Source organism: Rosa chinensis, chromosome 5 (assembly GCF_002994745.2).
Source record: "Rosa chinensis cultivar Old Blush chromosome 5, RchiOBHm-V2, whole genome shotgun sequence".
In the NCBI taxonomy this organism is placed as follows: Eukaryota; Viridiplantae; Streptophyta; class Magnoliopsida; order Rosales; family Rosaceae; genus Rosa; species Rosa chinensis.
The window spans coordinates 14005797-14028605 of NC_037092.1; the positions used below are offsets into that span (position 1 = coordinate 14005797).

The window sequence follows — 22809 nt, forward strand, 5'->3', positions numbered from 1 at the left end:
TATCAATTCTATAATATGAAGTGATCGACAATTGCAAACCTGAGATAGTTGGGCTTCTACTTCCAAAGATGCAGCTCCCCTTTTAATCTCTTCATCCAGCTTCTTGAAATGTCCATACATAGAATAGTAACTGCAACATGCATTGAGAAGTGAGTGTTTCATTCTTTCACAAGTGCAAAACAGAAGAAATGATAGACATTGCAGAAGCAAATCCAGAAAGACTAAAAGCCAATTAAAATGCATATCTACACAATACACATACTGATATAGATTTTTGTTTTTTTATCAATTCAAAGTTCTTGTTCTGCACAAATCAAATGGTTTAGTTTGGGCTTGCCTAGAGAATAAAGTAAGAAAACTATTAATGTGAGGTCTAGTCCTCCACTACGACCACAAAACCAACATGTATAACCTTCATCATCACCAGAAAGCAAATCAAAAGTATAAATCAAACATACCTCTCAATCCATTATGTGTACTGCACCAGCAATCCAAACACATAAGCAAAGCCAAAACAGAGCACCAACTTACTGAAAGCCAAACTAAATCCTAAAAAACTTCATGTCTAATACAACTTATAAATTTTGGGACTTGCTTAAGCCTCTCAAGGTATATAGTGAAAATTTCTGCTTTAATTAAATAAATGATTTACTGTCACAATGCACATACATTTTAACAAATGCAACTACCCTATACAGATTTTGCAGACACACACAAACACATCGAATCACACAACCCAACTTGATTTAGTAAATAAAAGTTTAGTACTTTAACTCTTCTTATTATATTACATACCAGCTAGCTGTTATTTCCCAAATAATGGTATTTTCTTCAATTCTGAGATAAAAAGCAACACTGACTTATAAGTATTGACGATGGATTTTACCTAACAAAGCAGCAAACTTCAGAACACCAATGCCACGGAACATGACTCTGCAGTGTTCATAAATAATATCAAATGCAGAACCAGGGTTCTTCATTTGGAGATATGGGCTTCAGTAAAACTTGTGATCTTTAACTCTGTGGTGCAGAAAACTGGAATATAAATTTGAGTTGGGCAATCTGTTTGGATTAAGTAAATGCAATTACACAAAAGAAACAGTATGGCTTAAAGCATTTGCAAAAGACATACAGGATTTTAGCTTGACAAAAACAGTATTCATTGTAGGAATGAAAGTGCAATAAGCTTACGAAAAATGCATAGTAATTCAACCTCATAAATTCTCTTAAACTCCATGTATGCCAAACTGATCCTTAGGAATGAAAGTGCAATAAGCTTACGAGCTTTAGAACTTGTAGAAATCTGTTTCTGGATCCCCCTGCAAGAGAAAATAAATAATTTAAACAAAAAAAAAAAAGGAGAGAGAGAGAGAAGAGCTCGGGGTGGATAATAGTGCAACACTTAAAGATCTGGATAAACAAACCCAAGCAGGGTTCATCACTTATTGCTACTATTACAGTATAAAGTTTCAAAATTGAAAACCAGTCATACAAGTGAGAAACAGATCAATAAACAAAAAAAATAAATGAAAAGTTAGGTATGTCGTTCAGAATCTAGATAAGCTAGATACTGTTACTTAATATTCCAAAGGACTTAACTAAATGCAATAGAAATCCTTTTCATCAATAAAAAGCACAGTTGCAGTAGCACCAAAAGGAAGAGGGAGAAAAAAGAAGAAGAGCATACCTGTAAAGTGTCTCGTACACTAAAGGAACTGAAACGACATAATTTGGACCTTGAACTAATCGTACCTTACAGTAGGAAAATCTTACCTTGAACTCGATAAGTTCATCCAAAAGATTTTTGTTCCATACAAATCGAGGGTCAGCCTGAAAATGCATAAAGGAAACTGGAAGTTCAAAAATTATGACCAATCGTAGTAGTCACATATTATGATACTTGACATGGATTACTTTCAATAGTCTTTCAGGGAATAATCAATTCACAGTCAACTCATAATTCCGAGTTTCCACCAACCTGCTTCCATATTGGTTTGGCCACCCAACCTTCAATCAACTTGCGTCTTCTCTGAAAGCTGGTAGAAAAACACATATGATTAGCAAAACTTCTTAGCTTTACACCAAGCTAAAAGTAGATATGCAGGAGTCAATAATTGATCTATAAGTGCACAAGTTACAATTATTTTGACTTACAGAGAGTCTTCTAATATTGACTGAGAAAGTGAGAACTGAGAAGCATGCTTTCTGAAAACATATTCAGTAAAACAGAAAAAAAATTCAATTTGACAATCAAAACAGCACAACAAGAATAAAAATCCATGATTCAACTTACAAAAAAAAAATAATAAGGACGAGAATGACAACAAATCTGACGGAGCTAGTGGATTAACCAAAAATGGAGATCAAATATGAGTCAGTTCCAACTTTGTAATGGGTCTATGGCAGAACGAAAACCCAGAAATAGATTCAGATTCTAAGAAAAAGTCACATACCCAAAAGCCTCTCTTTTGAAATTGATGATATTGCTAAGTGCAGCTCGATAATTGAGCCCCATCTCCTTCACAAACTTAGCGGCCCCAATATTGGATCTTTACAAAAGATCTAATCATAACTGGATCTGAAATTAAGAAGAATTTTACCAGAACGATGATAACTGAGCAAGATTAAATCAAAACAAACCGACGAAAACAAGATTGAAGAAAAGAGTAACAGCAGAGATGGACCTGGAGGGAAAGGAGGAAGCTCTGGCTGAGAGATGTGTGAAGGAAGAAGGTAGAGAAAACGAATCTGAAGTAGTTGACATTTTGCGGTTGCGATCCGGCTCCAAGCAAAACACAGATCCCAAAGAGGCGGTAGAGGGGACCACCGAGACCTTGGCCTGATGGTTTTAGACGGTGAGCTTAACCCAGTCCTTGGCGGTCTCCTTGGCTATCTCGAATTGTCGATGACGAAGAGAAAACTGAGAGGCCAGTGAAGAAAGAGAGAGCGAAAGGAAGAGAGAGAAACTGAAATGAGATAGGGTCGTGAGAAACGAGGGCTCGAGGCTGTGTTATGAAATGGAAAAAAATAAAAATGAAAAGTGTAGAGGGAAAAGATGGAGGGAAATAAAAACTTTAGTGAAAATTTTTGGCCTTTTACTTTTACGGCATACATCAATGCATGCCATAAAAAACTAAATGAACAATGACATTAACGGCGTGCATCAATGCACGCCGTAAAAGACTATATCAGAAAGGGTATTAACGGCTGCGTGAAAATGCGCCGTAAATGTGTGTCTATTACAGCACGCATTAATGCACGCCGTAAAAGACCATATCAAAAAGGGTATTAACGGCCTGTGTGAAAATGCGCCGTAAATGTGTGCCTATTTCGGCACGCATTAATGCACACCGTAAAATGTGAGCGGTAAAAGAGTCATTTTCTTGTAGCATGAGGACAGAAAGGAAGCATTACTGATCTCATACATGTTTAATACAATATTGGCAATAGATATATAAATTGTCCAAAACGATTGAAACAAAATAGAATAGATGTTGTAATTGTATCTGCAAGGTGACGATGGGGTTGGGCAGTTTTTATAAAAATGCATGTGGGCAAGCCCTTGGCCGCACACATACCATGGGAGCATGGAACAAGTTTGAAGGACGATGATGATTGCACAAGTTTTACTTCAACCCACGAAAACCCTGATAGCATACAAAAACCCGAATGCAACGGCATTGTAAGGGATAAGTTACTTTCTGAACCCTTTCTCCTTGGGATGAAGGCATGGATAATGATCTCTATCCATTTGAAAAATCTCTTCAGATGGAGATGTTGATGGAGCAGCTTGTAGTAGAGGTAGGAAGGGAGGCGTAGAGAGAAACCAATAAGGGCAAAATTGGAAGTGTAGTGGTAAAAATATTGTAGGAGGTCCAAATACAAATAATGGAGATATGAATAGAAGCACTATTTTCTAAATTTGTTCATCTTTTTTTATCCACATACAACTTATCCCTTAATTATTATTTTTATTTTTTTGATTGAAAGTGAATTCATTCATCAATAATAGAGGACTACATCAAGGAGTATATAGTGGCCTCATTAAACCCTATAACAACCATAGGGAAGAGTACCGCACTCCATTTAAAGACTCAATGACTTAACTCAGCAGCTAGGATTGGATTCAGCCACTCCGGCGTCATCCTCCACCAATACGTAGGAAATGGTAAAAAAAGAGCAATGGGCAGCCTTATTACACTCCCTAGGGATATAACCCCAACTACAAGACTGAAAAAAACTCAATAATACCTTGGCTTCAATCTACCAAAGCCCCCTCCGAACTAAGATCCTCCTGGTTAGATGCAAGCGCTGCGAAGATGTTCTGAGCATCCCTTAATTATTTTGTAATTGATTTAGGAAGTTTTATTTATTTTTTAGGATTAATTTCAGTTTACCCCCTTGAGGTTTGGGGGTGAAATTTCACCCCCTCTACTTTCAATTTTAAATTTTTACCCCCTAAACTTTTCAATTTCAATCAGTCTTGTCCAATTTTTACTGTTCAGTCCAAATTGGACGTTAAGTTTGACTTTTGAGGGCTAAAATGGTCATTCTTTCTGTTTCACCTATACACCATAAGTTATAATAGGTTTATAAAAACAAAAAAAATACTCTAGGTAGTTGAAAGCCGCTCGCTGGTCTACGATATTTGTGACATATCTCCGATAAAGTGAAGAATTTAGGATATATCCCAAATAAAGTGAAGAAATATTTGTAAAAAATAATTTTACACTTTATAGTAAATAAATATCTGTATATCCCTAATAAAGTGAAGAAATATCTGTGTAAAATAATTTTTGGTCTACGATATTTGTGATATATATCCAATAAATTGAAGAATTTTAGGATATATCCCCAATAAAGTGAAGAAATATCTGTAAAAAATGATTTTACACTTTATCCAGTAAATATCTGTATATCCCCAATAAAGTGAAGAAATATCTGTGTAAAATCATTTTTTACAGATATTTATTTACAGATAAATATTGGATATATATTACAAATATCGCAAACCAAAAATGATTTTACACAGATATTTCTTCACTTTATTGGGAATATACAGATATTTATTTACAGATAAGTGTAAAATTATTTTTTACAGATATTTCTTCACTTTATTGGGGATATATTCTAAAATTCTTCACTTTATCGGAGATATATTACAAATATCGTAGACCAGTTAGCGGCTTTCAACCACCTAGAATATTTTTTTGTTTTTATAAACCTATTATAATTTGTGGTGTATAGGTTGAAGACAAAAAAAATAAATAAATAAATAAATAAATTTTTTAAATTTTTTATGTTGAAATGACCATTTTAGCCCTCAAAAGTCAAACTTAACGTCCAATTTGGACAGAACAGTAAAAATTGGACAAGACTGATTGAAATTGAAAAGTTTAGGGGGTAAAAATTCAAAATTGAAAGTAGAGGAAGTGAAATGATGACACCCCCAAACTCAGGGGGTAAACTGAAATTAATCCTATTTTTTAATATTTATTTTATTTGTTAAACAACAATTGATTTTGGGAGATTTAGAGAGATAATTGCAGGGCTGGCAATTTGGGCAGAAGCAATAGAACCGGCCCGAACCATTATGGGCCGAAATGTCGGCCTACCGAAATTCAGCTCGGCTAGGCTGTACCGAAGCTGTCTCTTCGGCTCGGCTGCAGTATGAATATACGTGTACCATCGGTATACCGTACCGATCGTATATGCATATGCATATCGAATATATATACCAAAATGGTTAAACTACGGTAAGAGGCAAGGCTCGAACCTTGCACCTCTAACACTCCACGTTTGCTCCCAACCACTGGAGCAGCTCATCCTCTTACTATTATATGCACAAATTTTATATTTATTGTCTCTTAGTTCCTACTATCAAATTAAAACAAAACGGTAAGAGGCAAGGTTCGAACCTTGAACCTCTAACACACAACCTCTGATCCCAACCACTGGAGCAGCTCTTGATCTTAGTATTATCAGCACAAATTTTTTATTTATTGCTCTTAGTTCCTACTATCAAATTAAAACAAAACGTAACCATTCATTGTTTCTTATCTTTTGAGAAACCATCGCTTTCTCCCTCTCTGGAAAACGAGTCAGGAACTCTGGAAATCATCTTTCATCAAATGCAGATTGCGAATTCTCTTTCTTCTTCTTCTTCTCTTTCTTCTCCTTCTCTTTCTTCTTCTTCTTCTTCTCTCTTCCCTTTCTTCCTCTTCTCTCTTCGTCTTCTTTCTTCTGGGACTTGGTAGACTTCATTTCTTTCTTCGTCTTCCTCCTCTCCTCTACTTCTACTGCTTGTTTTGGATTTAAAACCCCAAAATCCCCAATTCTCAAAATCCAAGAAGTAAAAAATCTTGAGTTGTTCTTCCATAGAACACCAATCAAGCTTGCGTCTTCATCTTCCGATTCCAGATCCGACTATCCTACGGCACACCGATCTCCAACCGAAATTCCGGTATACCGATTCTTCGCCAACCACTTCCGGAGGTTCGGTTTTGGTTGCAAATTTGAGAAACCGACCTCGATCAGTCGGTAGCCGGTTGTTGAGAATCATGCTCGGTATTCAACCGAATCCAGCCCTATATAATTGTAAATAACTACCCTAATTAATATTTATAAATGTTATTAAGATAATTTCATAAAAATGTATACATTAAATAGGTCCCCATATTGATGCATTCTTTGGAGTTAATAAAATTTCTCTTTGATCAAAAAAAAAAAAAAAAAAAAGGTCAATAAAAAAGAGAATTTTGTTGGGACTTCCAAGTTTTCTCATTGAAGGGAGGTCAAATTTTTTCTCCTCAAACTCTCAAAATTACCCTTCAAATTTTATTTTCTTAAGAATAATAAATTAAAAAAAGAACAAAGGTTAACTTAACCCTACCACCATCGGTTGCATCCAACTTAAAACTTTTCCAATACAATTGTATGCTAAAAAACTTTTCCTATTGCTCAACACGTTGCTAATCAATGAATTGACTATAGTTAAGTTCTTCAGAGATTGGTATTTATCATCTTGGATTATAAAAAATTGCTATGTATCATCAAAAGATAATTAATTGATTTCATTTTTGTGAAAGAAAAATTTACTCATATCATTCTTGGTCCTTTTTAATTATGGGACAGATTTGATAAACAAAATTTCTCCAGATTCATCTGTTCTTCGTAGGAATGAAAACATATAGTGTTATATATCTTCTTTTCATCATCATTGTTTACCCAAATTTATGACAAAACAAAGTTTGCAATCGGATTATGCATTCTTAAGTTTGAGATGGAGGAGATGAAAAAAGAAGAAGACATGGTGCTGCACTCAAGAACTCTGGGAAGATTGAATCAATTGGTTGAGATCATGTGAGCTATTTTTTTAATTTTTTTTTTCCTTTTCACTTTGTTGAAGGGTAAAAGTGGGTTTCAAGGAGGTTAAGTGAGAAAATTTGGAGGTCTCAATAAAACTACTCATAAAAATAAAAAATAAAGTCTTAAATTACCCAACGATAAAACCATTTAGCCACATTTTGCCAAAAAAAATAATGTGTGTATATATATATTTTGTAGAACAATGTAAAGCCCTTTCGGCCCTTGTGAGCCTTATTCGGTCCTATTCAGAGGCCCTTTCTTCGTCTTAAAAAATTATTATTTCTCTATTGAATAGAGGTTGTGAAGTTCATTATCGACATGAATCTATAATTAGGATTAGTAATGGTCTCATGTTCAACATCATTTGAAATTTTTTTAGTTAGTTGTTTGAGGATCATTTTTATATTGTTGAATGAGCTTGTCATAACATTTGCTTTATTATACTGATTTTTTTTTTTTTTTAAGTCAATATGCAATGAATATAAGACTTCGCTTGAATTTTTGCACTAGGTCTCTGAGTGCTTAGGACCAACCAATGTCGCTATTATTAGATTGAACACGTAAAAATTAAGAACAGTTATTCAATATAAAGATATAGAATTCAAATCAACTCATCCCCAGTTAATCCTTTAAAACTCATTCATGTGTGACTGTTTACCAAAACATAAATGAATTTCTCAGATTACACGCACCTAATTGATAAAGAAAATGAAGCAAATCTTAATCCTGACTTTATTGTCCGATAAAAAATTCATGGACTATAAAGCAACCCGTGTCGATTCAAGGCCCTATTGCTTACGTCGAACCAGTAGGCCCAATTTGACTTTGAATTTGGATTCGGATTCGGATTCTGCTCACGCGTTGCAGGGGTAGAGTCCAAGCTAGTAATCTTACAAAAATAGCACTATTTTTCTAGGGTTTGATTGGGACTCGGAAAGAGACGACATGGCACGACTGGGAAAATGCTACATGTGGACAAAGTAGTTATATAGTAACGTTTTAGCTACCACATATGGACCAACACAACATGAAAAAATATGTCTTTTTTGTGGACATTGAGTAGCTCACTATAAGAAAGTTTGCATGTGATTTTACACCTCATGATTTGGGTCATCAACATCATATTAGGTATCCATAACATGGTTCTTCTTCTCATTAATTAGATCTTATCTTTGTCATCAGTTCATCTTTATATGTATAGGATTAGGGATTAGTTACTAAGGGTTCTAATGAAGTTAATCGTTTGCCGCCTCTTTTATACGGTTTTAAATTCATCTATTGTTTCATTCGTTTTTCGATTTTTCTTTAAAATATGGAAAGAATATTTGTAAGAATACATTTAAATAATAACATGAGTCAAACAAATGCACGTGATTCTATGCAAACCGAGAATATTAAAATTAAAAATTTGTCTCGCACTCACAGTGTAAAATATAAATAATAAATATAGATAAGTAAGTGATTCATTGCTAAATTCATTGAGACTTTCTAAAATAACACTCCATATCTAAACAGTTGTACTTGTATAGGGGTTGATGTCATCACATATATACAATAGGGTGGATTAAGGTGGTTGAGGTGAAGACTTGATGAACCGTAGAAGTTGTAAGCTATGCATATACAAATTAACGTTGAGGGTGTAATGAACTTGCAAAAAAAATATTTTTAGGTGTTCGACAAATTAAATCAAATAGGCTAAATCAAGAGTAGTTACGCAAAATAAAAGGAGTGATCGAGCTTATCTTTCCCTACAAAAAAGTTCTTAATCTACAACTAGTTAGCCAATTAAGGGTTGGTTTTATGCTTGGACATGCAGTTTGACATTTTCTTCTGGGCAAATTATGCTTACACAGCTCCATAGTCTCCCCCGGCCTACTCGGAAACTTTCATTCACAACCTAACAAAACCGGATACCTCCTAACGGCTGTGCATGATTGACCTAAACCGGCCGCGAGCTCTATGCATGGGCGAGTCTGAACCCCAGAAAAGTACCGCAGGGACAAGCCGGCTCAGACAAAGTAAAAATTTGGAAGATTACAGTAGCCAATTAGATAAGAACAAAAAAGCAGGGTAATTGAGTTAACCTAAACAAAGAACAAGACAGAATGGAGAGAAACTAGCTAGCTTGAGATAGAGGTGAAGTACATCGAGAAATGAGAGGAGGAGAAGAGAAAAGACTACACCAGAGACAACAAACAAAACCGCAAAACCGTCGTGAGCTTTGGGCTCTCTCTCTCTCTCTCCCTCTCTCTCATGTAGCTTTGTCGCTCTTATTTTGTTTCTTTCATTCCAGGTAATTTATAATATATTTTTTTGGTCTGAAAGGTAATTTATAATTAATTAAGTCTTTCTTCCGTGACTTGTGCATGTGACATTGACGAGCTCTATCTCTAGGTACTGTGGAATATATGAATGTGCAAGATCATCTTATCGTTGTTCAAAGGTCAAACATAAATCCTCAGATTTCTACTAGATAGCGAGAGACACAATTTTCTCTTTGTGAAGAGATCTACTAGCCAGAGTGCTAGAATACCACAATTTTAGGTCGTACTTGCTCATATAATGGATGCATAAATGAATGTGTTAATTAGCCGCTAATTGTAGTAGAACTGTAGAAGTAGCATCAAGTGTCATTTACAAAATTAAGTAATTTAATAGATGCATATAGGCATTTTGAGCAAATTTGATTAATTTCATTGTCATATACATCGAGAAGTAACTATTGAGTGTCGTCATTCGAATATTAGAGTAATATAGTTGATTATAAAATATCTAAAAACACAATAAGATTTATTTCTCTTCAAATTTTTTTTTTAAAAAAATAAGTTGTTTGTCAATCTTCAACAAATTCTTTTTCCCGTCCCTAAAAATGATATACTTTTGAATCTTCCATTAGCTATATCATATGAACACTTGATTTGTTTAATGATCAATTATGATTCCCTAATCATCTATTAATTTCATGATTTTGTTTTTTCCCTATAAGCGATTATTCAAGATTTGAATTAGTACGTGAATAATTGTGTGTCCCAACTCAAACAAGCACCCTTCACATGTTCCAACTTCCAAAATATGCTGCTCTTCTTGTTTCATATTTTGGTGGTAAATCATCTGGACAAGGTCCTCAATCAAACAAACCCATCTCTCATGGAAACCATCTACAACCCGGTCCACAACCGAACCGGCTCACCGGTTCAACGTCCACCAAGGTGGTTAAAATCTCAAAAGGCTAAAAGGAATCAGCCAACCCAAATTCCTTGTCCTCATTTCCATGTCCTACTCTCGAGTCTTCTTCTTGTTCCTCCTCTATCGTCAATAGCTGTCTTTTTTGTAGCTTTTGGGTTTTGAAGAGAATGTCAGTGAAGCTTTTCCACAAACAATTCTCTGCTTCAAACCCAAACCTATCATTCATATCCACCCAGAAAAGCCATGGCTGCTTCTTCCTTACGAGAGTTGCTTACAGAAGAAGCACATCAACGCAGGAACAACAACAACAACATGTTCGTCGCCAAAACCAAAAAACCAGTGAAGTACAGAGTTGCTCCAGATGAGTCTCTGGCTTTGTTGCCTATACACATCTGCCACGATCGAAAAAGCTACGACTTCTCCAAGCACAAGGCTCAAAACTCTGTTATGCGAAAAGGGTCGTCTAGAAGAGTGAGTTCTACTTCAGAGAGGTCGAATTCCAAGACGGTGGTCTCGGAAAGTAGTTCGAGAAGAACAGAGCCTGCGGCGCTTGATGAAGTTGCCACTAAAGCTGTGGTTTCTATTCTCAGCGGATATGCGGGTCGTTATATAAAGGACGAGGAGTTTAGAGAAGGGATTGAGGAGAAGTGTAGGGCTTGTTTGGCGAGGAAGAAAAGAGATTCGGATAGTGGAGTACTTGAGACTTTGGAATCAGGTGTTGAAAATGTTAACAAGTTGGTGGAGAATCCAGTTTTTTCGACGAAAGCAATGAGAAAATGCATTGGGAATTTGAGCAGTGTTGTTGCTTCTCTGGATGCCAATAAGTCCAAGATGAATGCTTCGACTTGTGGTATACCCAATTCAAATCTCTCTGCTTGTGCTCAGCTCTACTTGGCAATTGTTCACAAGCTTGAGAGAAATGATTTGGTTTCTGCTAAGCATTTGCTTCAAGTTTTCTGTGATTCACCATTTTTAGCAAGAACCCATTTGCTTCCTGATCTATGGGAACATTTCTTACTTCCACATCTTCTTCATCTGAAGATATGGTATACCAAGGAGATTGAGGTTGTTTCACACTCATTTGAGAAGGAGAAGAGAATCAAATCCTTAACCAAATTCTATAATGACCAAATGGATTTGGGGACTACAAAGTTTGCTCAATACTACAAAGAGTGGCTTAAATTTGGGGCTGAGGTTCCTCCTGTTGCTCCTGAAATACCTCTGCCTTCAGTACCAAGTAGCAGATCAAGACGAAGGAGAGCATCCGATTCTTTCGCTTCACATTCCTCATTGAACAAAAATTTGTAAGTATGACAATGATTCATTTCAATCATATTTCACACATTCATTTTTTTTTTTCATGTGAGTAGTAGTTTGTGTGTGAATTAACTGTGTAATTGATCATTTCCTAAATCACCAAAGATATCAGGCTGTGTTTGGCCCCACACTCGAAAGGCGGTCAGTGGACCTTGATGATCGAAATGGAGTTTCAATTGCTTCTTGGGATGTAAATGAAGAGGAGAAGCTGTTTGAAGATGAAGCTAATGCAGACAAGTACAACAGTCTCAGTTTTGTTCATGTGGGTAACTCTGATTTTTTTATTTTTCTATTCCTATTTTTAGTGAATAGTTGAATGCTGCAAGTGGAGGTTCACATTAAATTGTTATCAACTTATCATTGTCTGTTTTTGGCAGAGGGAAGACAGTAATAGACGAAAGTCATCGAGCCGAAGTCATAGAAATCCAAAAACTGAGTTATGGCCTGAGTCTGATCAGACAAAGAAATCAGACTATTTTGGATTCTTTAGCTGCCAGAATGCACCTGCTGAATGCCTACTGAATACGAATCTCATATTTAAGAGTAATTCAGTTCAACAAGAAGACAATTCCCACCTTCCTTCAAGCAATTTAGGCAGTGCAATCACTACTCTTTACTCGTCGGATAGTCTAAGTGATTGCGAAATTGCAGTTCGTGCAATTACCAAAGCTTGGTTGGACTCACATGGTGATCCTGTCATTGAAGCCATGTTATCCGAGCCACCTCTTATCCAGGGAATGCTGGAGGTGTTGTTTGCTTCCACTGATGATGAAATTTTGGAACTAGTAATATCGGTTTTAGCTGAATTTGTAGCAAGAAATGAGCAGAATAGAAAGATAATACTGAATTTTGATCCACAGCTTGAAATCTTCATGAGACTTCTAAGAAGTAGTGGTCTATTTTTGAAAGCAGCTGTTTTGCTTTACCTGTTGATGCCAAAGGCAAAACAGATGATATCACTTGAATGGGTGGCACTAGTCCTTCGAGTACTCGAGTTTGGAGACCAGTTGCAGACCCTATTCACCGTACGATGCAGCCCTCAAGAAGCAGCGTTGTACCTTTTGGACCAGCTTCTTACGGGTTTTGATGAAGATCGGAACTTGGAGAATGCTAGACAGGTGGTTTCTCTAGGAGGCTTAAGCCTTCTGGTGACTCAAATTGAGAAAGGGGATACTCATGAGAGGAATAATGTTGCTTCCATCATTTCATGCTGTGTTCGAGCTGATGGAAGCTGTCGAAACTACTTGGCTGATTTTCTGAACAAGCCTTCTCTTCTCGAACTCATTGTACTCGGAAATGGAAGCAACTCAACTTGTTCTGCATTTGCTCTATTGATTGAAATACTCTGCCTTAGTAGGTATGAATTTATTGTGCATGTTTTTTCAGTCTTCTAGTTTTCTTTAGACGTTATAGTTATATTCTGATAATCTAAATGATTGTTCTCAGACGAACGAAGATCACTCAAATCCTAGAAGGACTGAAAGAAGGATGCCGTGGCTTGAACACAATGCAAATTTTATTGGTCTATCTGCAGAGAGCTTCACCAGAAGAGCGCCCCTTAGTTGCAGCCATATTGCTACAACTTGATCTTATGGTAAATCCATTGTTAATCTTTATGCCTTGCTCTTAGTACTGCTGGAGAAAAACTATTTCAACTTAGAATTTGGAACTGTCCAAAATTTATGTCAAATTTTAGGCTAGCAAACTGTACATAAGGAAACCAAATTTGTTCTAGACTTCAACATATATCTTGGATAGTTCCATTATGGAGAAGCAGTTTTGTTGCAGGGAGATCCTTTTAGATGCAGTGTATATAGAGAAGAAGCCATCGAAGCAATGATAGGTGCTTTAGATTGTCGAACATGTGACGAAAAAGTCCAAGAACGATCAGCGAGATCTCTCTTGATGTTGGGAGGCTGGTTTTCATACACAGGAGAGGCATCGACAGAACATTGGCTTTTACAACAAGCAGGTTTCAGTTATTGGTCAAGGGATTCATTTCACTTCAAAGAAAGTTTTTTACACTCAGTAAGATTGCTGTTACTCTAAACCGACATATAATGACACCTTTTTTGTGGTCTGAAAAATAATTTGGTTCTAACAGTAGGATGATTCTTGTAATTTTGTCAATAACTAGAATGAAGACGAAGAAGCAACAAAAAATTGGCAGAGGAAAGCAGCCACTGCATTGTTTAGAAGCGGTAGTAAGAAATTACTGGGGGCCCTTTTGGATTCCATAGCAAATGGCATTCCGAGTTTAGCACGAGTGAGCCTTGTGACATTGTCCTGGATGAGTCGCTTTCTCAGTACAGTTGGAGATGAACATTTGAAGTCCATGGCATGCTCAATTCTTGTGCCTCAGTTGCTCGAGTCGCTGAAGTTTCACAAAGATGTGGAGGAAAGAGTACTTGCTTCTTACTCATTACTGAATCTTGTAAAAAGTTCAGGTATGTTTTCCCACAAAAGAGTAAATGCTAATATATTAGTTTCAAAAATCATTTATCGATTTTTATTTACTTATCGGATAAATTTTCAGGTGATGAATACATCCCCATGCTCCCATCAGTAGACAAAGAGGTTCTTAGCAAACTCCAGAACCTCTCCTTAGTGACATGGACAGCTAATGAGCTTATTTCAATCATCACAAGCAATTATGAAGACTAGAATTCACATCAAATAAATACCCCAGAGGCAGTTAAATTAGCAGTACTGGAATTGTACGTAGAGTGTGTTGGAAAATTTTCTTTATTCCTTTTGAGGAGTGTGTTTGTATTCCACAAATTTCTTTGTTAGCTGATTTGTATAGAGCAGCATATTTGAGGACAAAAGACTATTATGCTAACAAAGAAGGATGTGTATAAAGTTCAATAGTTTTCTGATTAGTCTCTTGATGGGTAGATCCTGATCTATGATACAAACTACAGATGTACTTACATGAGAAGAGTAGAAGACATTCAGTTCACTCATCTAATCTGAACCATCACCAGATGGAGATCCCAAAATAAACACCCACCTTAATCTATGATATCCACATTAAATCATTCTTGAGATACATAATCTCAAATTGGGAATTTTAAGCCTTTGCGTTGATAAGTTTAACATTTTAGGTCCAATGTTGGTCCATATGTGATCCATATCCCCCAAATAATGGTGTCTAGTTCAAGTTCACAACCCATGAGAGGACTACTGTGAATGTAGAATTCCTCACCAAGAATCTGTATGAATATCTCCACCCTTTCCAATTTTTCGGATTAATTCCAAATATAGCGAGTTAATCCCACACAAACCATTTACCCATCTCTTCCCCCTTTAGAGCAAGTTCACCCGTTGGGTCACCAGATCACTTACTATTCACTGCTTTTTAGTGTATATTTTCATTCTCTAGGTCACAAAATACACTGTGCCCGTGACCCAGGGCACGAAATACACTGTGTAGGTCACCATGGTGACCCAGAACACTGTACAGGGTGACGCAGGGCACGAAATACACTGTGCCCGTGACCCAGATGGTGAAATTAACACTAAAAAGTAGTGAATAGTGGGTGACCTAGTGACCCAACGGGTAAACTTGCTCTTAAGAGTGGTCAACATCCAACCTTCGTCAAAACTTACAATGATTGTAGATTTCTTGGCTACAGTGACCTGTCATTCCCATCCATACAATTCCTCAGCTCAAAAAAAAAAAAAACTTTTATCTGAAATCCAACCAGCCACTGTACTTCCAGACTAATGCAGTTTCTTGGTAAGTTTACTCTGAATCCATTTACAAACAAACAGCAGAGCTAACTATCTAGCTTATTGAGTTCTTGACATGTTGCTGTCACTTGCCTTGTATATATGACAAAAGGGGTCATCTCCAATTGGAAACCAACAGCAAATGACAACTAACAGAAACAGCAATCTCTATTCAAAGCTTATATAATTCTGAAGATAACCTGCAAACAATTTTCATGGTCCCCTTCACCCCACCATTACAGGACTACTTCCCTTCAACTTTTGCCAAACTGGTCACATGCCTCACCCAGATAAGCCAAGTGCAAGATAGAAGTTGAAGAAACTATAAACTTGCACCACAACTAATTCAACTTACAGGAATCTAAGGAGAGGACCACCAGTAAATACAATTCCAGTAGATCTACAAGGTACAGTGAGGGACCTAACCCTATAACTGTAAAGGATCGATCCAAAAGATATCCTAATGATTCATCCTTTCTGATTATATATAATCGTCATCTTTTCATCTTTTGTACTTACACAGATGATTGTAATTTGTACCCCCACCTTCTAAGCTTTGCATAAACGAAGCCTGAAAAACACCAATGACAGCAGTAGGCCAGTAGTAGCAGGAGTCCACATCGGAATCAAGGCCTGGCCTGTAATCATATGAAATTATGAATACATTTTTTTTAACACAACAAAAATCTAGCATATCATTTGCTAAAAACTTTTACGGTGCGTTTAGATGAGAAAATTATAAAATTTGTAAGAATTTATAAATGATGGAATCTTTAACTCTATCAATCTAAAATTCCATTAATTGCAATTTCTATTGTTTGGTTGCATCTATTTAGGATTTGAAATGTGTAATAAATTAAGAAAGTTTAAAACAAATAAAAAGATAAAATAGAAAAAAATTTTGTTTTGGAAATAAAAATTGAATATTGCAAAAGAATTCGTAAATGACTCCTATTTTGGTGGAAATTGAAGTGAGGAATTTAAATAACGAATTGCTTCGTTTTTTTCCACAGAGAAATTTAAAATTTCTAATGTGATAATGCCAAACGAGGGAATTGGTTTTAGGAATTATGAAATCCTCACTTTCAATTAAATTCCATCATTTTTTCCCTTATCCAAACACACTCTTAGGCATGTTGTGTTAAACAGCGACAAGCGTGACCCGTGGCTCACCATTGTACCGATACTGTCCCAACTTAACCACCTATTAGGTATTGAGTTTTAACACAAAAGACCTCGGTACAATCGGGTAAGAGTCACTCACTTATCAGTTATATTTTCTTTTGTCATTTTGTAGAGAAATAAAATTTCTACCACTCAAGGGGTTCGACCACTACTCGAAATAATTCGAGCACTCTCAAAGGGGTTCCAGCACTACTTGAGCAGGTCTTATATATGTTTGTTGATCTAATGGACATTCTCAATCTGGCCATAGGCTAGGTGCCGGATAGTATTGGTGCAACATAATTTAGCCGTAGGGTTAGATTAAGTGGCGAGCGAGAGAGGGGTTGGAATTGAGCTACTAACCGGTACCAACGAAACGTTGGTCGGCAAAAGTGTATGTACAACAGTCTATTCTATTTCCAACAGCAAATGCCAACTAACACACGACAATTTCTCTACTGTATTCAAGCTTATATATATTATCGAACCTACCAAAAATTTCATGGTCCCCTTCACCCCACCATTGCAGGACTACTTCCCTCACCTTTTGGCAAACTGGACTACTTCCCTTACCTTTTGGCAAACTGGTCACATGCCTCACCCAGATAAGCCAATTGTACGAAGAAACAAGTAAAAAGGAACTATTAACTTGCCCCACAATTAATTGAACTTGCAATCTAAGGATCGGAAAGGACCTCCGGTAAATAGAATTCTACTAGATCTACCAAGTACATTTGGCCTACGTATAAGGACCTCACTCCATGATTGTACGAATCCAAAAGATCCTAATGATTCCTTTCTGATGATATAAATCGTCATCTTTTGTAACTAGATGGTTCCAGCTAGTTTGTATCTACCTTCCAAACTTTGCATATATAAAGCCTGAAGAAGACCAATGATAACAGTGGCAGGAGCCCACATTTGAATCAAGGTATTCAAATAACCAGCATGTTATAATTCATTTGGTATTTTATTCTATATATATATATATCCATAATTACGTTCAGTAAATTTAATAATATCTAATACTAAACTCCGGCCTAACCTTCCAAGATTGATTTCCTGGTTAATACTGATAAAAAATAATAAAAAAAGGTTATAGAAACCTTTCCTCATCTGGTTTTCTTGGGTTCCAAGTAAGTTTTCTTGGGTCTCAAGTAATTGGCGCATATATATATATATTTTTTATGTGGTGGCTCCCATGTAATTTCCCCTCCTAGTTAGGAATCGCAGTGCCTATTATAAAAGGCTTCTCTCAACGAAATCAGGTGGTTCAACTGTTTTGAGTTTCCTCGCTCCGAGAAAAAAAGTCTCTTCTTCCTCTCAAGTATTAACTCCAGTGATTATGCATATGGAGGTGTTGATCCCAGCTTTATCAGTTTTTTTCATCATAATTGGTACTTTAGGAGGCTACTTCTTCGGAAGAGCCAGAGGTTGAAAAGATCGAATCGCAGTACTCTCTGATCAGCCACAACCTGTAACTTCCGTGGTGGATCGGCCCAAAAACGATGTGCAACCACCACCACTCACCGCCATGGTTTCCCAACCTAAAGATGAGGCCACCATGGAGTCCGTTATCCCCAAAAGAATCAAACTTTTCAAGTCCATCCAGGCCCAAAAAAAGGCCCACATTCAGTCTCTTCCCCCGGAATCCATCAAGGGTAAATTCTAGTATGTTTTAGAGTATATGATACTCTATATTTTGAATTTTTAACTGGTATATCTGAAAACACCTGATGGAACAGTAATTCTATGTATTTGAATAACAATCCAGGCTTTGTAATTAAACAACACAATTAAGAAGACCACAACAATTGCTGACGCAGTGTAAACCTCACCACTGAGGAAACTTCACTGAGTGGCTTTTAACGTAGCCAACACGAGGAACAAATCCACTATTAAATCAAATTGTTACAGATCACAAGTCGTAGTATTCAACACAAGTACGTTACTAGCAACACAGCTAACTTGTATACAATTTGAAAAGCCTATACTGCAAACTCAAATCTCTCAATGTTTGGTAAGCTTCAACAAATCAATCTTTCCCTTTCTCCTTGTATCAAGGACTCATTGATCTCAAGTATGATATGTGAGAAAGAATGCAGTGAATAGGGAAAGTAAATATGAAAGAGAGTTTTTCCAGAAATCAGTTTGTGAAGACTATGCAACACATGAAACAATCAAAGAAGCTTAACGCTCAAAAACTCTGACTACACAGTGCAGTTTAGGGGACCTTTTATAGAGGAGCAAAACTCCACCTCAATCAAATCTCTTCTTGTCACCAAAACAAGATAAACATGGAAATGTTTTAAAACAGTTTTGAATATGCAATCGAATCTTTTCTAACCATAATCAGTCAATATCTCAAATTGATATGCATGTTGAAAAACCTTTTAATGCAGATGAGAATATCAAATCAATCTAACCGATATGCATCTCAATTTAGAATCATGCAAAATGATATGGAATGAATACCATCTTTAACTTAAGATCAGTGAGGCGATTCTCCTTGATCTTCTCTCCATGATCCGGTTCTGCAATCTTCCTTTTTATTTCCTTGAACCACCGGGAAGGCGGGAGAATTATTCTCCCAATCCACTGCACCTTCTGTTCTCCTTGTGACCATGGGAAAAACATGTGTTGAATGGTAATAGCCCAATATACTTACAATATCAGGTGAAGTTGAAAAGTTCATACCATTTCATACTCGGAAATATAGTAGAGGTTTTCTTTTGTATGCATTTGTTTTTTTTTTTTGAATCACTCACTTGGGGTTTTTTTTTTTTTTTTTTAAGGATTTCATTGCGGGATGGGCAGGTGATGGAGGGGAAGAAGTGGATAACTTCCCCTTTGGAAATTGCTGAGGAGATTTCGAAGAGTTTGGCTTCGAAAGCTTTGATTGCTGAGGTCAGTGGGACTCTATGGGACATGGCAAGGCCTTTGGAGCGTGACTGTGAGCTTAAGATATTTACATTTGAAGACAACAAAGGCCGTGACACCTTCTGGTACTCTAGTGCTCATATTCTTGGACAGGTAACAAGTCAAATTTTTTCTTTTGGGAATTGGGGATAAATTGTTATCAAAATTTTGGTTTATAGATCTATCAATGGTCTGATATGGTTGCAGGCACTTGAGGCCAAGTATGGATGCAAGCTCTGTATTGGTCCCTGCACAACAAAAGAAGAGGTTTGATTTATATGTTATATGTTTAATGTCTAATGTGTAATTTATTAGTTAAATGCTGAGACTATCTCTATACCAAGGAAATTAAGGTCTGATCGTTCATTTGATTCGTTAATGATTATTCAATATCAGGGTTTCTACTATGATGCATACTATGGCAGTTTGGGCTTGAATGATGAGCACTTAAAGAAAATTGAATCAGAGGCAGAGAAGGCTGTTAAGGTATTGTTTATGCTCTTTAGCAAATGTTGAATGTTAAGTGTGAATGTATACTTGTTGTATGGAGGAATTGTTGCTCCTGATTGATTGTAAATCAGATTAGATGTTTTCACATTTTGCTATTTCTTGTTGAAAATCAGAGGTAATTGCATGTTTTCATCCAGGCCAAACAGTGCTTTGAGCGCATTGAAGTATCAATGGAACAGGCCCTCGAGATTTTCTCTGATAACAAATTCAAGGTAAATGAAGCTACATGGTTGTTTTCTCCAAGGCAAAAGTTTATGTTCGGCTACTTTAATATATATTATATCCTCATTTCAAATAAATTCAAATATGTTTTTGGTTTGCACTACTAATCAGATTGAGATCATCAATGAGCTTCCTGTAGATAAGGCTATGTATACAGATGTGGCAACTTGGTGGACTTGTGCCGTGGACCTCATATACCAAATACATCCTTTGTCAAAGCATTTAGATGTTTGAAGGTATGCTAAAGCTTTAGGTTGTATTGATTGTATACATTGTGTGTATATTTTTAACTGATGAATTTGCAATTCCAGGCTTCTTCAGCCTACTGGAGGGGAAATAAAGATCGCGAAAGTCTGCAGCGAGTTTATGGAATATCATATCCGGATAAAAAACTTTTGCAGGTGAGATTCTGTTTTTGATCTTTCATATTAGTAGAGGTCAGGATGTGAACTGTTATAGAAAGCTACAGTAACTAGGCCATTGCGACATGCCTACATATAGCTGAGCATTGAACTGGAATTAATCTTGATCATTTCATTTTTTTGTAGGCATATATCAAGCAGCAGGAAGAAGCAAAAAAATATGACCATAGGTTGTTGGGTAAATCACAGGAGCTCATATTTTGTCACCCATATAGCCCGGGAAGTTGGTTCTTCACCCCCAACGGAGCTCGGATTTATAAGAAATTAATGCAGTTCATGGAAAATGAATATTTGGAAAGAGGATATCAGGAGGTTATAACACCAAACATATTCAAAATGGATTTGTTCGAAAAATCTAAGCATGCAGGACACTACAAACAGAATATGTTTCTTTTAGAGATTGAGAAAGAAGAATATGGTTTGAAGCCAATGAACTGTCCTGGTCACTGTGAAGAGTTTCGACATAGGCCTCGTTCTTATAGAGAACTTCCTCTTCGGATGGCTGAATTTGGGGTGCTGCATCGAAATGAGGTCAGTGGTGCACTAGATGGATTGACTCGTGCAGGATGATGCTCATATATTTTGTAGGGAGTCCCAACTGAAAGATGAACTCAAGGGTGTCCTCGACTTCATCAAGTATACCTATGACATTTTTGGTCTCTCTTTTGATGTGGAGCTATCAACAAGGCCAGAAAGTTACCATGGAGAACGAGCAACATGGGATAAAGCCGAGGCAATTCTTACAGAAGCACTAAATGAGTTTGGCAAGCCTTGGCAGATAAATGAAGGGGATGGGGCATTTTATGGACCAAAGATAGATTTTGGTGTGTGTAATGCTTTGAAGAAAAAATTTCAGTGTGCTACAATACAGCTTGATTTTTAGCTCCCTGATTATGAGCAGTTTGACCTACATTACACTTCAGAGGGTAAAGAAGGCAAAGGGAGAGGCCTGTTATGATACACAGAGCTGTATTCGGCTCCTTTGAGCGTTTCTTTGGTATACTTTTGGAGCAGTACTACAAAGGAAAATGGCCCTTCTGGCTTAGTCCACGTCAGGCAATTGTTTGCCCCGTCTCAGAGAAATCCGAGGCTTATGCTCTACAGGTATGTTTTTGCAGCATCCTTAGCTTTTGTCACTGTTTTTGGATATCGTAAAATTATAAAGCCAAATATAAAAAGCCTTCACATATCACAAAGAGTAGTCTAAGAAGCACTTTCTGTTTGATAGCTCACCAAATTGAAGTATATTGCTCAATTTTTAACTACTGAAGTCATAGATTATAAACTGTAGTGTTTTTGTAGGTTCAGGAACGGATTCGTCTCGCTGGTTATCATGTTGATGTTGACACAAGTGATAGATCCGTGAGTAAAAAGGTATGCTTTCAATAGTTTTTTTCTCTGCGTCAAAACTTTTACATCGAAAATTCTGATACTAAGATGTAATCTAACTTCACCAGTGTCAATTCTGTAATGAGTCCTAGCTGTGTTTTGGGTTCACTGATTGTTTTTGTTCCTGCAGGTGCGAGAAGCTCAGGTGGCACAATACAACTACGTTCTAGTTGTTGGTGAGAAGGAAGCCAAAATTGACCAGGTTTTCTATTGTTGTAAAATGAAAAGTACGAGAGTTTGAGAGAAGAGAGAAATGGAGTGATTCTATTCATCTCACAATGAGGTTTATATAGGAGTACCTCAGGTTTACAAAAGGTAATTATTCAACGATTACATCAATCACTCGTCTGATTACAATCAATGAATTGCTAATTATATTCTATTAATCACCAATCAATCTTAATTGGCGTATATCACGCAACACTAATTGCTATTACATGAATAGCCACATTAATATTTACAACACTTCCCCTTGGATATTCCATGTCAATAGTGTTGCCCCTGCTATGCGCTTCTAAGTTGCCTCGTCAAAAACCTTGCCAAATAATAAAAAAAAACCTGTCGGAAAAAACAACCT

General features: G+C 36.6%; 2 protein-coding genes and 1 pseudogene across 2 annotated transcripts; 2 read left to right on the forward strand and 1 right to left on the reverse strand.

Moving 5' to 3' along the window:
• Window positions 1-1159: 1159 nt before the first annotated feature.
• Window positions 1160-2788, reverse strand: LOC121049152. The gene is made up of 5 exons (XM_040505731.1): window positions 2685-2788; window positions 2454-2578; window positions 1979-2036; window positions 1688-1830; window positions 1160-1319 (listed from the first exon to the last, which is right to left on the reverse strand). Exons 2-5 carry the CDS (start codon window positions 2513-2515, stop codon window positions 1160-1162), a joined length of 423 nt encoding a protein of 140 aa, XP_040361665.1. The 5' UTR covers window positions 2516-2578; window positions 2685-2788.
• Window positions 2789-10499: 7711 nt separating this feature from the next.
• Window positions 10500-14750, forward strand: LOC112165463 (putative E3 ubiquitin-protein ligase LIN-1). The gene is made up of 7 exons (XM_024301972.2): window positions 10500-11858; window positions 11977-12133; window positions 12249-13228; window positions 13318-13465; window positions 13660-13899; window positions 14009-14318; window positions 14408-14750. Exons 1-7 carry the CDS (start codon window positions 10798-10800, stop codon window positions 14533-14535), a joined length of 3024 nt encoding a protein of 1007 aa, XP_024157740.1. The 5' UTR covers window positions 10500-10797; the 3' UTR covers window positions 14536-14750.
• A 3245-nt stretch (window positions 14751-17995) lies between these two features.
• LOC112203203 lies at window positions 17996-22567 on the forward strand (annotated as a pseudogene).
• The last annotated feature ends 242 nt before the right edge of the window (window positions 22568-22809 follow it).

Coding starts and splice junctions, on each gene's coding strand:
- LOC112165463 (XM_024301972.2), top strand. CDS start 10,798: ATGGCTGCTTCTTCCTTACGAGAGTTGCTTACAGAAGAAGCACATCAA. Junction 12,134..12,248: donor ACAGTCTCAGTTTTGTTCAT/GTGGGTAACTCT, acceptor TGTTTTTGGCAG/AGGGAAGACAGTAATAGACG. Junction 14,319..14,407: donor GAATCTTGTAAAAAGTTCAG/GTATGTTTTCCC, acceptor ATAAATTTTCAG/GTGATGAATACATCCCCATG.
- LOC121049152 (XM_040505731.1), bottom strand. CDS start 2,515: ATGGGGCTCAATTATCGAGCTGCACTTAGCAATATCATCAATTTCAAA. Junction 2,037..2,453: donor TTCAAAAGAGAGGCTTTTGG/GTATGTGACTTT, acceptor TTTTTCTACCAG/CTTTCAGAGAAGACGCAAGT. Junction 1,320..1,687: donor GTGTACGAGACACTTTACAG/GTATGCTCTTCT, acceptor TTTCTCTTGCAG/GGGGATCCAGAAACAGATTT.